Here is a 10,571-nt window from a genome sequence, read left to right as displayed (position 1 = left end):
ATCCCCCTTTGACCTGATCCACATGTCCACAGGAGGATGGGTAGTAGCTCCTGCAAAACTGGACACTCCATCATGAACTGGACTTGGTCCCCTTCCTTTGCAGGTCGTCTTCTGCCAGAATCCATCTTTGGGTTCATCCAGTCTCGTTGGGTTTTTGCACAATCCTTTTCCAAAGTCCTGTTGTTAGTTTTGGGGGCAAGCAGGTACTTAACTCTGCTCTCCTGGTTGCAGGGGGGTCACTTTGGTACTCGCCTCTTTGGATTCCTAGTTTCTCCAGCTCACCTCTAATGATTCCACATTTTTGGGTGGGGGAACTGTACCTTGCATTCCACTTTCTTAGTATCTGGTTCGGCTCTCACTATTTTCTATATATTTTAACAATGCTTATTGCTTTTCACACTCTTTACTGATTGCTGATTTGTGTATATAATAGTGCGTTTACTTACCTCCATTTGGGAAGACTGCCTATTAATACTATATTCTAGTATTTGTGTTACTCTAATAAAGTACCTTTATGTTTGTACGACTGTGTGGTTCTTTTATGTGTGAAAGTGCTGTGTGACTATAGTGGTATGGCATTGCTCTGCATGTCTCCTTTCTAAGTCTTGGCTGCTCATTCCAGCTACCTCTATACAGTCTGTGTACACCTCACCACATACTGGAAGTGTGCTGGAAACAGAGATTATATTAGCATCCAAACAAATCGAGATACTTAGTGATATTCACTGAAATTAGATTTCCACACATCTTTGTGTAATGTATACTTTTACTGGTAAACAAAATGTCTATTCAAATTAATGGCCATTTTAATGGAAAATAAGCTGTCTGTAAATGTCATTTAACTACCACACAATGTTTTACTTACATTAAAAATCACCTTGCTGCATGTCAGTTAAAGGCAGGTGGGTTGCAATAGTTAGTTGCTCTAAAAAGTGAGTTGTGGTTCTAAAAAGATTAGGAACCACTGTCAAATACTTTATAATAAAAATACATTTTAAATATTACTTTTTCTAGATGTGCTCATGATAAGAGAATGATACTGGAGCCCAGAACATAAGTGTCAATTCTGAATATAATTTATTTGTAGAGCTGGTTTTGTGAGATATTATTATTCTCTCTAATCTGTTCTTTAAAATTTGTATAGGAACTGCAGGAAGCAGAAGAGCTGCTAATCCGACTGAATCAGAATTTTGCGTACTGGGCAGAGAGGACGGGAGAGGTGGAAAAACTAGCAATGGTAAGGAAATCTTAACTTACCTCTAACTATGTTTGCAGTCGCCCAGCTTAAGAAAACTTTACTTGGACAGGAGAGGTGGATAAACTATACCTGGTTAAAAAAAAATATTCATTGCTTGCACTAGCCCTGACAAAGAAAATGTTACTTACCTGTAACTTTTTTGTGCTGGTGATACTTAGAAAACGTTACCTGTAAGACTTTGCACTATCCCTGGTAATGTAGCGTTCTCTGGGTGTGCATCTTTTTAATTACAGATGGCAAATATGTGGGCGCCTGTTTTCATGTTCTTGTGGAGTTGCACAAGGGACACTGGCTTTGTCTCCAACTTTGTACTTCCTTATCATGGACGTTTGATCGCAGCCGGACCCTCTGTCTGACATTGGCACTTGGTACTGTGTGTACAGTATGACATCTCTCCTATGATACTGTATTTCACTGTGCTCCCCGATCTGTCTTTAATGTAACATTTCATATGTTTAAATAAGAATTGCATATGTTTTTATGCAACATATTGAAGCTAATCAAACTACACAAATGAGTTTCACAGTAGGGAGGGCTCCTTAGAGGACTCCCAGGTTTGCTCCTACCAGTCTTCTGGGGTTTTCCGGGCAGCTGTGTTGCTGCCACCCCAGACAGGTTTCTGCCCTCCTGCTGCTTAGGCTGCTCAAGTAGAGGAAGGGAGAACAAAGGATTTCCTTTGAGATAAGGAAGCAACACCCTCTCCCTTAGGAAATAATGTGTTACATGGCTTGGTAGGGGTAGCCTCCCAAAGCCAGCAGTGTGCTTTGAAGGGCACATGTGGTTCCCTCCTTACATAAATTGGTTTTCACAACTCCAGGGAAAAGGGGGCCTCTGCTACCTGGTAAGATGTGTGAACAGGCACCTTAAAGAATGTGAAAATATTAACACTTTCAAAGTGGTTCTAAACAGAAAGGAAAGCATGTTCCGTAAAATGAACTTGAAAACCTAACAAGAGACACCAAATGAGTTATTAGTGTAGAGCAAAAAGAGAGATTTTTCTGTGTGGGAGCAGCATTTCTAAAGAGGCAGTAGAGCATCTCCATGGTATTTATGTGTATATTGAGTGTTCTGATCTGGAATGTTTTTATGTATGATGTTATATTCTTTAAAGTGCTGCATGGAGTGGAATTTTGCATAATGGTAGGCTCTGGTCCTGCAATGAAATTTAGCTGAAGGGAGGATGCAGGCATATCCAATCTATGATTAAAACTAGAAACCAAATTGAGAAAGAATATTGTTTTTACAGATAGATAAATGAATTTGAGGAGCTTTAAATAATTTCACAAAGAAAGGAGCACATCTGAGGGAGGCATGGTAATGCCTAGTTAATGCTGCGATAAGCAGCTCAGAGCCTGGCTTTGCAAATATAAATTAAGAGTCAGTCCTCAGAATCTGTTTGTTGGTAAATAAGTTCTCTGTGGCAGTCAAAGTAACAGAGCCAGTGAATGTGGTCTTCAGATGTAGTCTGCAAGTAAATTGGATATCTAGTTTAGAGTAATTATTGGTTCTTTGATTGAAGAAATGACTGCCCTGGCTGATGTTGGAACCACCAACAACGTTGCCAAAAATTAAACAAAACCGACAAATGATGTATCTACTTATTACTTGTTTCCAAGGATGTATGGCTCAAAATCTGGAATCTGTTGCATAAATGATAGTTCTTTTACTTGTCTTCCAGGTATGGGGGACATTTCAGGACCAGCTATCTGTCTTCTCTGGGTTAGTTGCTTGGCAGAGTGAACAAATGGATTCAGTGAATGAGAGCTGCTTTGGGCTGTCCACAGATGATACAGAGACCCTCCAACAGCATTCAGAGGTGCCCCACAGAAGCAACAAGGAGCTGCCCCATTAACTGAGATGTACTTGAGGGGAAGTGGATGGACAGTTTACGAACCAGGTTGACTACTTAGCCATCGTGGATTCTTCTGAGTCACTGTCAAAAGTGCATTCCAGGAACATGGAAATTAAAAAGGATTAATATTCTTTCTAATTTGAAAATGTTGCTTGTATTTGTGTGATGCACTGTGGAAACAAAATGCTTCCTGGGAGCCACATAGTTAATCTCAGTTGTAAGATGACTTCTTGACAAAACTTTGCACTGTATGTGTGAGCCGGCTGCAGACTGCCTTGGGGATTGTGGGCCCCTTCATGAGTTCACTTGCTACATGAAGTTCAGAATGTTTTACTTCGTCTTCTTACCCCTCTCTACATGTTGTTGATAAATGTATTAGCACCCATTAGGGCAGTTATGATTCGTCTGAACACAGTTGTAGAAGAATTGTGGAAATGGTAACAGTTTTGGGCAGAATTAACTTTAATAGAGTTGTCACCAATATTGTCTATTTCATAGTATGGTAAATTGAAGTGAAGAGTGTCTGCAGGCATTTGGAAGATCTGCACGTGCTTACTTGAGAACATCTAGCCTCATGCACTTTTTATGTAATGTGCATAGTGTCATTTTTAACCAGGATTCTCTTAGGTACACTATAGTACCATTTGACGTTAGTTCTTTAGTGGCCATTTTGAGTGTGTACTTGTGTGCCTCTTGTTGTTTGTGCATCAATGGATGTATCCTTTATATTTATATGTGTAGCTTGAAAAGTGCTTGATTTCCTTGTCCTTGGAGGGAGTTGTAGATGGCCAAATTTTAAGTATTCAGAAGACTGACTGCCAGGTTAAGTGTGGCTGGGTTATGTATTTTTCTGTGTTGGATTTTCAGTAGATCCTTCACTGGTTTTAGTGTGATTGTCTGTCTCCTGTATATTTCCAGTAGGTCTGGGTACCAGGTCTGCTTTGCCCATTGTGGGGTAAGAGGATGATTTATTTCTGAGTGTCTGACATTTTCCAGGACCTTGTGGATTAGGGGAATTGTAGGAAAAGTGAATGCAACTTTTTTCGAACAATTTATTGATAGCGTATTCCCCTTTTACTGGGGTGTGTGAACACCTGTAGGTGAAGTGTTGGCCTTTTGTGTTTGTAGCTGTGGTGAACAAGTTTATGATTTGTGTCCCCCAAGCGTTGGGAATCTTTTGGCTGTCGTCTTGTGTTTTTTTTTCCCCTCTTGTGTGAGCTGTTCTCATTTCTGCTTAGTTTGTCTGCTTCTCCTGGTAGGTAAGATGTCTGGAGGGTTATTTGGTGCTGTATTGTCTTGGGCTACCTTTGATAGGGTGAAATATTTTGTTGAGGTAGAGCATGGAGTTTGTATCATAAATGTTCCGCTTATCAAGTGTGTTTTGAAGGATTTTAGAGCTAGACGAGTTCTAGGTAGGTTATGTGTTTCAGTGCATCTGAGTTGTTCCCTAGGTCTTGTACCTTTTAGAGAGCTAGTGTGAGCTCCCCGGCCTTTGAGTGATCAGTCTGTTTTTCTGGTCACATTTGCAGCTGGTGTGTTCAAAGCTCTCCTTATGCTTATGTTAGTTGTGTTCCATATTATATCATCTTTTGTAAATTTGTTGTGACAATCACTCGATGCTCCCTGTGGCTTGTGACAATTTTTGAAGATCCGTTCCTTAATGGGTGGCATGTGTAATCTTGCGTCTCACAGTCCTCACTATCAGAGATTCACTCCTTTGTTATAAGTTAGTTTGTTTATCGATGGCTTCTACCCTTTTTTGGGAATGGGTATGCCCTTGTCCTCAGTGTTGTCTGGCTGCAAGGATAGCCTTTAGCTGTTCTGGTCGAGGTGATGACTTCCTAGTGTTTATGGAGAGCTCCAGGCATTATAATGTGTACTTGACCATTTGTATGTCCCTCTTGCATTTGCTCAACAGTGCCTTTGTTAGGCAGTCATCCAAGTATGTGTAAACGTGAATTCCTTGCTTTCTTAAGTGTGCTGCTACTGCAGAAAGGAACTTAGTACAGATTTTATGCTGAAGGGCAGCATTGTGAATTGGTAGTGTTCTTTGTTTAACAAGAGTTGGAGGTATTCTTGTGGCATTGGTTCAGCGGAATGTGTAGGTATGCGTCCTTTAGGTCTAGGGTAGCCAAGTAACCGCCCTCTTGTAGTAGTAGTGGGATTACCTCTTGCCCGCTTGTTATAGTAAAGTGTTGTGTTCAAGTAAGTTTGTTTATAAAGCTGAGGTCCAGGATTGGCCTTACAGTCAGTTAGTTTTGGGATTACTTCCCTGTCCTCCTTTATTTTGATGGCACGAGTTCTATGGGATGGGATTTGTTTGAAGATGCTGTGCCCCTGGGTGGAAGGGATGTTTACTCTTTTTGCCCTTCTTTGAAAGAGCTGTCTTGTTGGGTGCTGCCATTGTTGATAAGCCTGTGGTTGTGTGGCTTGTATGGAAGACTCCAGTTGTTTGGCATGTTGCTGCTTGGTATTAAAAGGTGCTCTGCTTGGGGCTGCTCCTGAATTGTAGAGCTGTCCTTGTTCTTGCAGTCTTGTTGTCCTCTTGTTTGTTGCAGGTTGTCATCCACTTCCTATCTGAATACGGTGGCTCCTGTGGAGGGCATGTTTATTACTGATGCCTGTATCTCTAGCTTGAAAACGGAAATTCTGAGCCAGGCGTATCTCCTCGGGGTAGTATCTGTGCACTTCTCTGTTGGCAGTGTCTGTTATGTCTTTTGCTGACTTTAGGCATGTGTTTGCTTTGGCTCTCTTCTTGTATTCCTCTGGGAGGGGTTGCATGTGATCTTAGCATCCCTGCCACCACTGGGGTACGGATTGGTCAATTAGGGCATTGGAGCACGCTTTTTTCTTACTTTCCTTTTTGGGAGGTGGGTGCGTTGTTTTTTTCTCACAGTGATGACGTTTGTGGGGACATTGGCCTTAATGTATTTGGTGCTCTTCTGTAGTGTGTTTGCTTTTTTTGTCTCCACTCTGGGTGAGTGCTCTTGTGTTAGCTGGTTTCTTAAAGAAATGTGTCTTTACCTTGATCCTGGATGCTGGACAGCATGGGCAAGTAAAAGTTTCCCATTTGGGGTGACCATAGTGTCTCTAAATGGGAGCATGATCTCGCTTTATTCCAGCTGTGATCCGTAGTCTGCAGCCGTTTTCACTAGGGTGTGGTACTTGGCCAGGTCATGCAGTGGGGCTGGGCTCGATGGACAGTTGACTTCACCCTTTTCTGTTTAATTGAAAATGTTATTAGAACATTCGGTTGCCTAGTTTTGTCTTTAATCTCCTCTTTGCAAAATACCATTGTAAATAAATAAATAAAAAAAAAATGCCTGGGTTTCTTCTTTGTCTCAGCTTGGTTAGCAGTGTATGAAAATCTTGAAAGTGTCAACTTTCTAGGACTGAAGTGCCGAAGACTTTGAAAGTCTCTGGATTTGAGGTTGAATAGCGTACAAGAAAATTGAGATGTTTCTGAAATACACACGGTTAACCCTCTTGGTGATAAGTACCAAAAAATAAATTATTTGAGCTCGATGGTTGCAGCTTAAGAGTTCCTGCAAGGTCACTCAGAAAAAGATGTGTTGCCTCTGTGGCAAATATCACTGATTCATCCTTTGCTATCCTGTGGAACACAAGTTACTATGCTGTGGAGTTAATGGGCAGATGTCTATTTCCTGCTCTTTTTTGACATGGTCACACCCCATTTATTGCCTGGTATGTGATCCAATCTTGACTAAAAGTGTACTGGTGTCCTGCTATCCAGATCTCTTTCCATAAAACTGTACAATTGTATCAAAGAGACAACCCGCCTCCCCCCCCTTTTCGGTTGCAGCATGTACCATGCCACCATCAGGGACCCGTCATATAGGACACCCTAATGTCCATTGCAGGATGCATGTCTGGGTGCAGCTAAAAGTGAAATCCTTGAACTACATGTAATATATGCAAATCACCCCTCCAGCAGGCCTTTGAGAACTAAGGTAGGGTGCGTGATATTATGGATTGCATGTGTTATAAATAATTCTTCAAGCTGTAAAACGTAAATAACCATTTCCTTTTTAGGATTTTAGCTGTGCAATAAAATCTACAGCAGACCCTTCGTTGGGGTGAAACGAGGAAGAGTTTGCAGACCGATGCTGTAGTCCTTATTGTCTCACTTGATTCTCTGTCATGTTTGATGAAAGTATGCAGATGCCCATGTTGCTGCCGTTCAGATAGGTACGGATCTACGGTGGACTAGCCCAAGTTTAGCTATCTAAGTGTGCAAAACTTTTTGCCACGTAACTGCATTAGTGGCAAAAAGCATCAATCTGGGACTTAGTGCCAGATTTTAGATGAGGTACTTCTGATAGTACACCCCCCCCCCATATATTCATCATCCCTCTTCCCCATCCTTAATCTTCCCCATCCCTCATTTCCCCCCTATCCCCTTCCTCATCTCCCCCTTCCCTCCCCTTCCTCATCTCCCCCTTCCCTATCCCTCATCCCCCCCCTCATCCCCCCCCTTATCCCTCCTCTCTCATCATCTCCCCTTGTCTCCTTCCTCATCCCCATCCCTCCTCTCATCCCCATCTCCAGCTCCCCTTTCCTCCTCTCCCCCTTCCCTCATCCCCATTTTCCCTATCTTCCCCATCCCTCCTCTCCACTTATCCTTACCTCCTCTCCCCCCTTATAGCTCCCTCCTCTCCCCCTTATCCCTCCTCTCTCATCCCCATCTCCCCTCTTATCCCCATCTCCCCTTCCCTCATACCCCCTCTCCCCTTACCATCCCTCTTCCATCATCCCTTCCCTCATCCCTCCCCTTATCCCCATCTTCCTCTTCCCTCCCCTCATCCCCCTCCCCTCATCCCCCTCCTCTCATCTGTCTTCCCCGTCCCTCCTCTTCCCCATCCCTCCTCTCTCCCCTCCTCTTCCCCATACCTCCTCTCCCCCATCCCTCCTCTCCCCCTAATCTTTCCTCCTCTCCCCTTATCCCTCCACTTTCCTCCTCTCTCCTTCCCCATCCCCACTTTCGTCCTCTCTCCTTCCCCATCACTCTTCCATCATCCCTTCCCTCTTCCCCTTCCATCATCCCCATCTTCCTCATCCCTCCCCTTATCCCCATCTTCCCCTTCCCTCCTCTCCCTGTCCCTCATCCACATCCCTCCCCTCATCCGTCTTCCCCATCCCTCGTCTCTCCCCCATCTTCCCCATCCCGCCTCTCTCCACCATTTTACCTATCCCATTCTTCCCCTCCCCTTTATCCTTACCCTCCCCCAAATCCTTCCCCTCCCCCAATCTCCTCCACTTTTCCATCATCCCTTCCCTTATCCCAATCTTCCCCATCACTCCTCTCTCCCTTATCCTTCCCTCCTCTCCCCCTTATCCTTCCCTCCTCTCCCCCTTATCCTTCCCTCCTCTCCCCCTTATCCTTCCCTCCTCTCCCCCTTATCCTTCCTCTCCTCCCCCCTTATCCTTCCTCTCCTCCCCCTTATCCTTCCTCTCCCCCCCCCCTCACTCCCTTCCCTCCTATCCCCTTATCCCAACTCCTCCTCTCCCCATCTCCTTCCCTCCTCTCATCCCCATCTCCTTCCCTCCTCTCATCCACATCTCCTTCCCTCCTCTCCCCCCTATCCTTCCCCTCCCCCATCCTTCCCTCCTCTCCCCCATCCTTCCTCTCCTCTCCCCCCATCCTTCCTCTCCTCTCCCCCCATCCTTCCCTCCTCTCCCCCCATCCTTCCCTCCCTCTTCTCCCCCTTATCCCTCCTCTCATACCCCTCCCCTTATCCTTACTCCTCTCCCTTTATCCCTCCTCATCCCTCCCCTCATCCACTCATCCCTTATCCCAATCTTCCCCATTCCTCCTCCCCCTTATCCCTCCTCTCATCCCCTTATCCCTACTCTCCCCATCTCCACTTTCCTCCTCTCTCCTTCCCCATCCCTCTTCCATCATCCCTTCCCTTATCTCCATCTTCCTCATCCCCCCTTATCCATCCCGCCTCTCATCCATCCCTCCTCTCATCCCCTTCCCTGTCTCCCCCCCCCATCCTTCCCTCCTCTCCCCTAATCCCATCCCCTTTTCCATCATCCCTCCCCTTATCCCAATCTTCCCCATCACTCCTCTCCCCCTATCCTTCTCATCCCCTTATCCTTCCCTCCTCATCCCCTCTCCCTCATCCCAATCTTCCCCCTCCTCCTCTCATCCCATCCCTTTATCCTTCCCTCCCGTCCCCTCATCTCCTCTACTTATCCCCCCCTTATCTTCCCTCCCATCTCCTTATCCTTCCCTCCCATCTCCTTATCCTTCCCTCCCATCTCCTTATCCTTCCCTCCCATCTCCTTATCCCCCCTCCCATCTCCTTATCCCATCTCCTTATCCCCCCTCCCATCTCCTTATCCCCCCTCCCATCTCCTTATCCCCCCTCCCATCTCCTTATCCCCCCTCCCATCCCCTTATCCCCCCTCCCCATCCCCTTATCCCCCCTCCCATCCCCTTATCCCCCCTCCCATCCCCTCCCCCCCTTATCCTTCCCTCCCATCCCCCCCTTATCCTTCCCCCCATCCCCTCCTTATCCTTCCCCCCCATCCCCTTATCCCCCCATCCCCTTATCCCCCCCCATCCCCTTATCCCCCCATCCCCTTATCCCCCCATCCCCTTATCCCCCCCTCCCCTCCTCATCCCCCCATCTCCTCTCCTTATCCCCCCCTTATCCTTCCCTCCCATCTCCTTATCCCCCCTCCCCTCATCTCCCCTCCCATCCCCTCATCTCCTTATCCCCCCCTTATCCTTCCCTCCCATCCCCTCCTTATCCCCACCCTTATCCTTCCCACCCATCTCCTTATCCCCCCCTTATCCTTCCCTCCCCTCATCCCCCCTCCCCTCATCTCCTCTCCTCATCCCCCCCTCATCTCCTCTCCTTATCCCCCCCTCATCTCCTCTCCTTATCCCCCCCTTATCCTTCCCTCCCATCCCCCCCCTTATCCTTCCCTCCCATCCCCCCCTCTCCTCTCCTTATCCCCCCCTTATCCTTCCCTCCCATCTCCTTATCCCCCCTCCCATCCCCTCATCTCCTCCCTCATCTCCTTATCCCCCCCCTTATCCTTCCCTCCCATCCCCTCCTTATCCCCACCCTTATCCTTCCCACCCATCTCCTTATCCCCCCTTATCCTTCCCTCCCATCCCCCCTCCCATCCCCCCTCCCCTCATCTCCTCTCCTCATCCCCCCCTCATCTCCTCTCCTTATCCCCCCCTCATCTCCTCTCCTTATCCCCCCCTTATCCTTCCCTCCCATCCCCCCCTTATCCTTCCCTCCATCCCCCCTCTCCCCTCCTTATCCCCACCCTTATCCTTCCCTCCCATCTCCTTATCCCCCCTCCCATCCCCTCATCTCCTCCCTCATCTCCTTATCCCCCCCTTATCCTTCCCTCCCATCCCCTCCTTATCCCCACCCTTATCCTTCCTCCCATCTCCTTATCCCCCCTCCCATCTCC

The 10,571-nt window shown here is 46.5% G+C and overlaps 1 protein-coding gene across 1 annotated transcript in view; it reads right to left on the bottom strand.

The window, feature by feature from the left end:
• Positions 1 to 6,223: 6,223 nt before the first annotated feature.
• The window catches only part of MEPCE (methylphosphate capping enzyme), a 48,911-nt gene continuing 44,563 nt past the window's right edge, over positions 6,224 to 10,571 (bottom strand). Inside the window, exon 4 of the mRNA XM_069216134.1 lies at positions 6,224 to 6,330. Coding sequence (XP_069072235.1) covers positions 6,224 to 6,330 — 107 coding nt within the window. The remainder of the gene's footprint in view (positions 6,331 to 10,571) is intronic.

Source organism: Pleurodeles waltl, chromosome 12 (genome assembly GCF_031143425.1).
Source record: "Pleurodeles waltl isolate 20211129_DDA chromosome 12, aPleWal1.hap1.20221129, whole genome shotgun sequence".
Classification (NCBI taxonomy): Eukaryota; Metazoa; Chordata; class Amphibia; order Caudata; family Salamandridae; genus Pleurodeles; species Pleurodeles waltl.
This window is presented reverse-complemented; position numbering and strand designations above follow the sequence as displayed.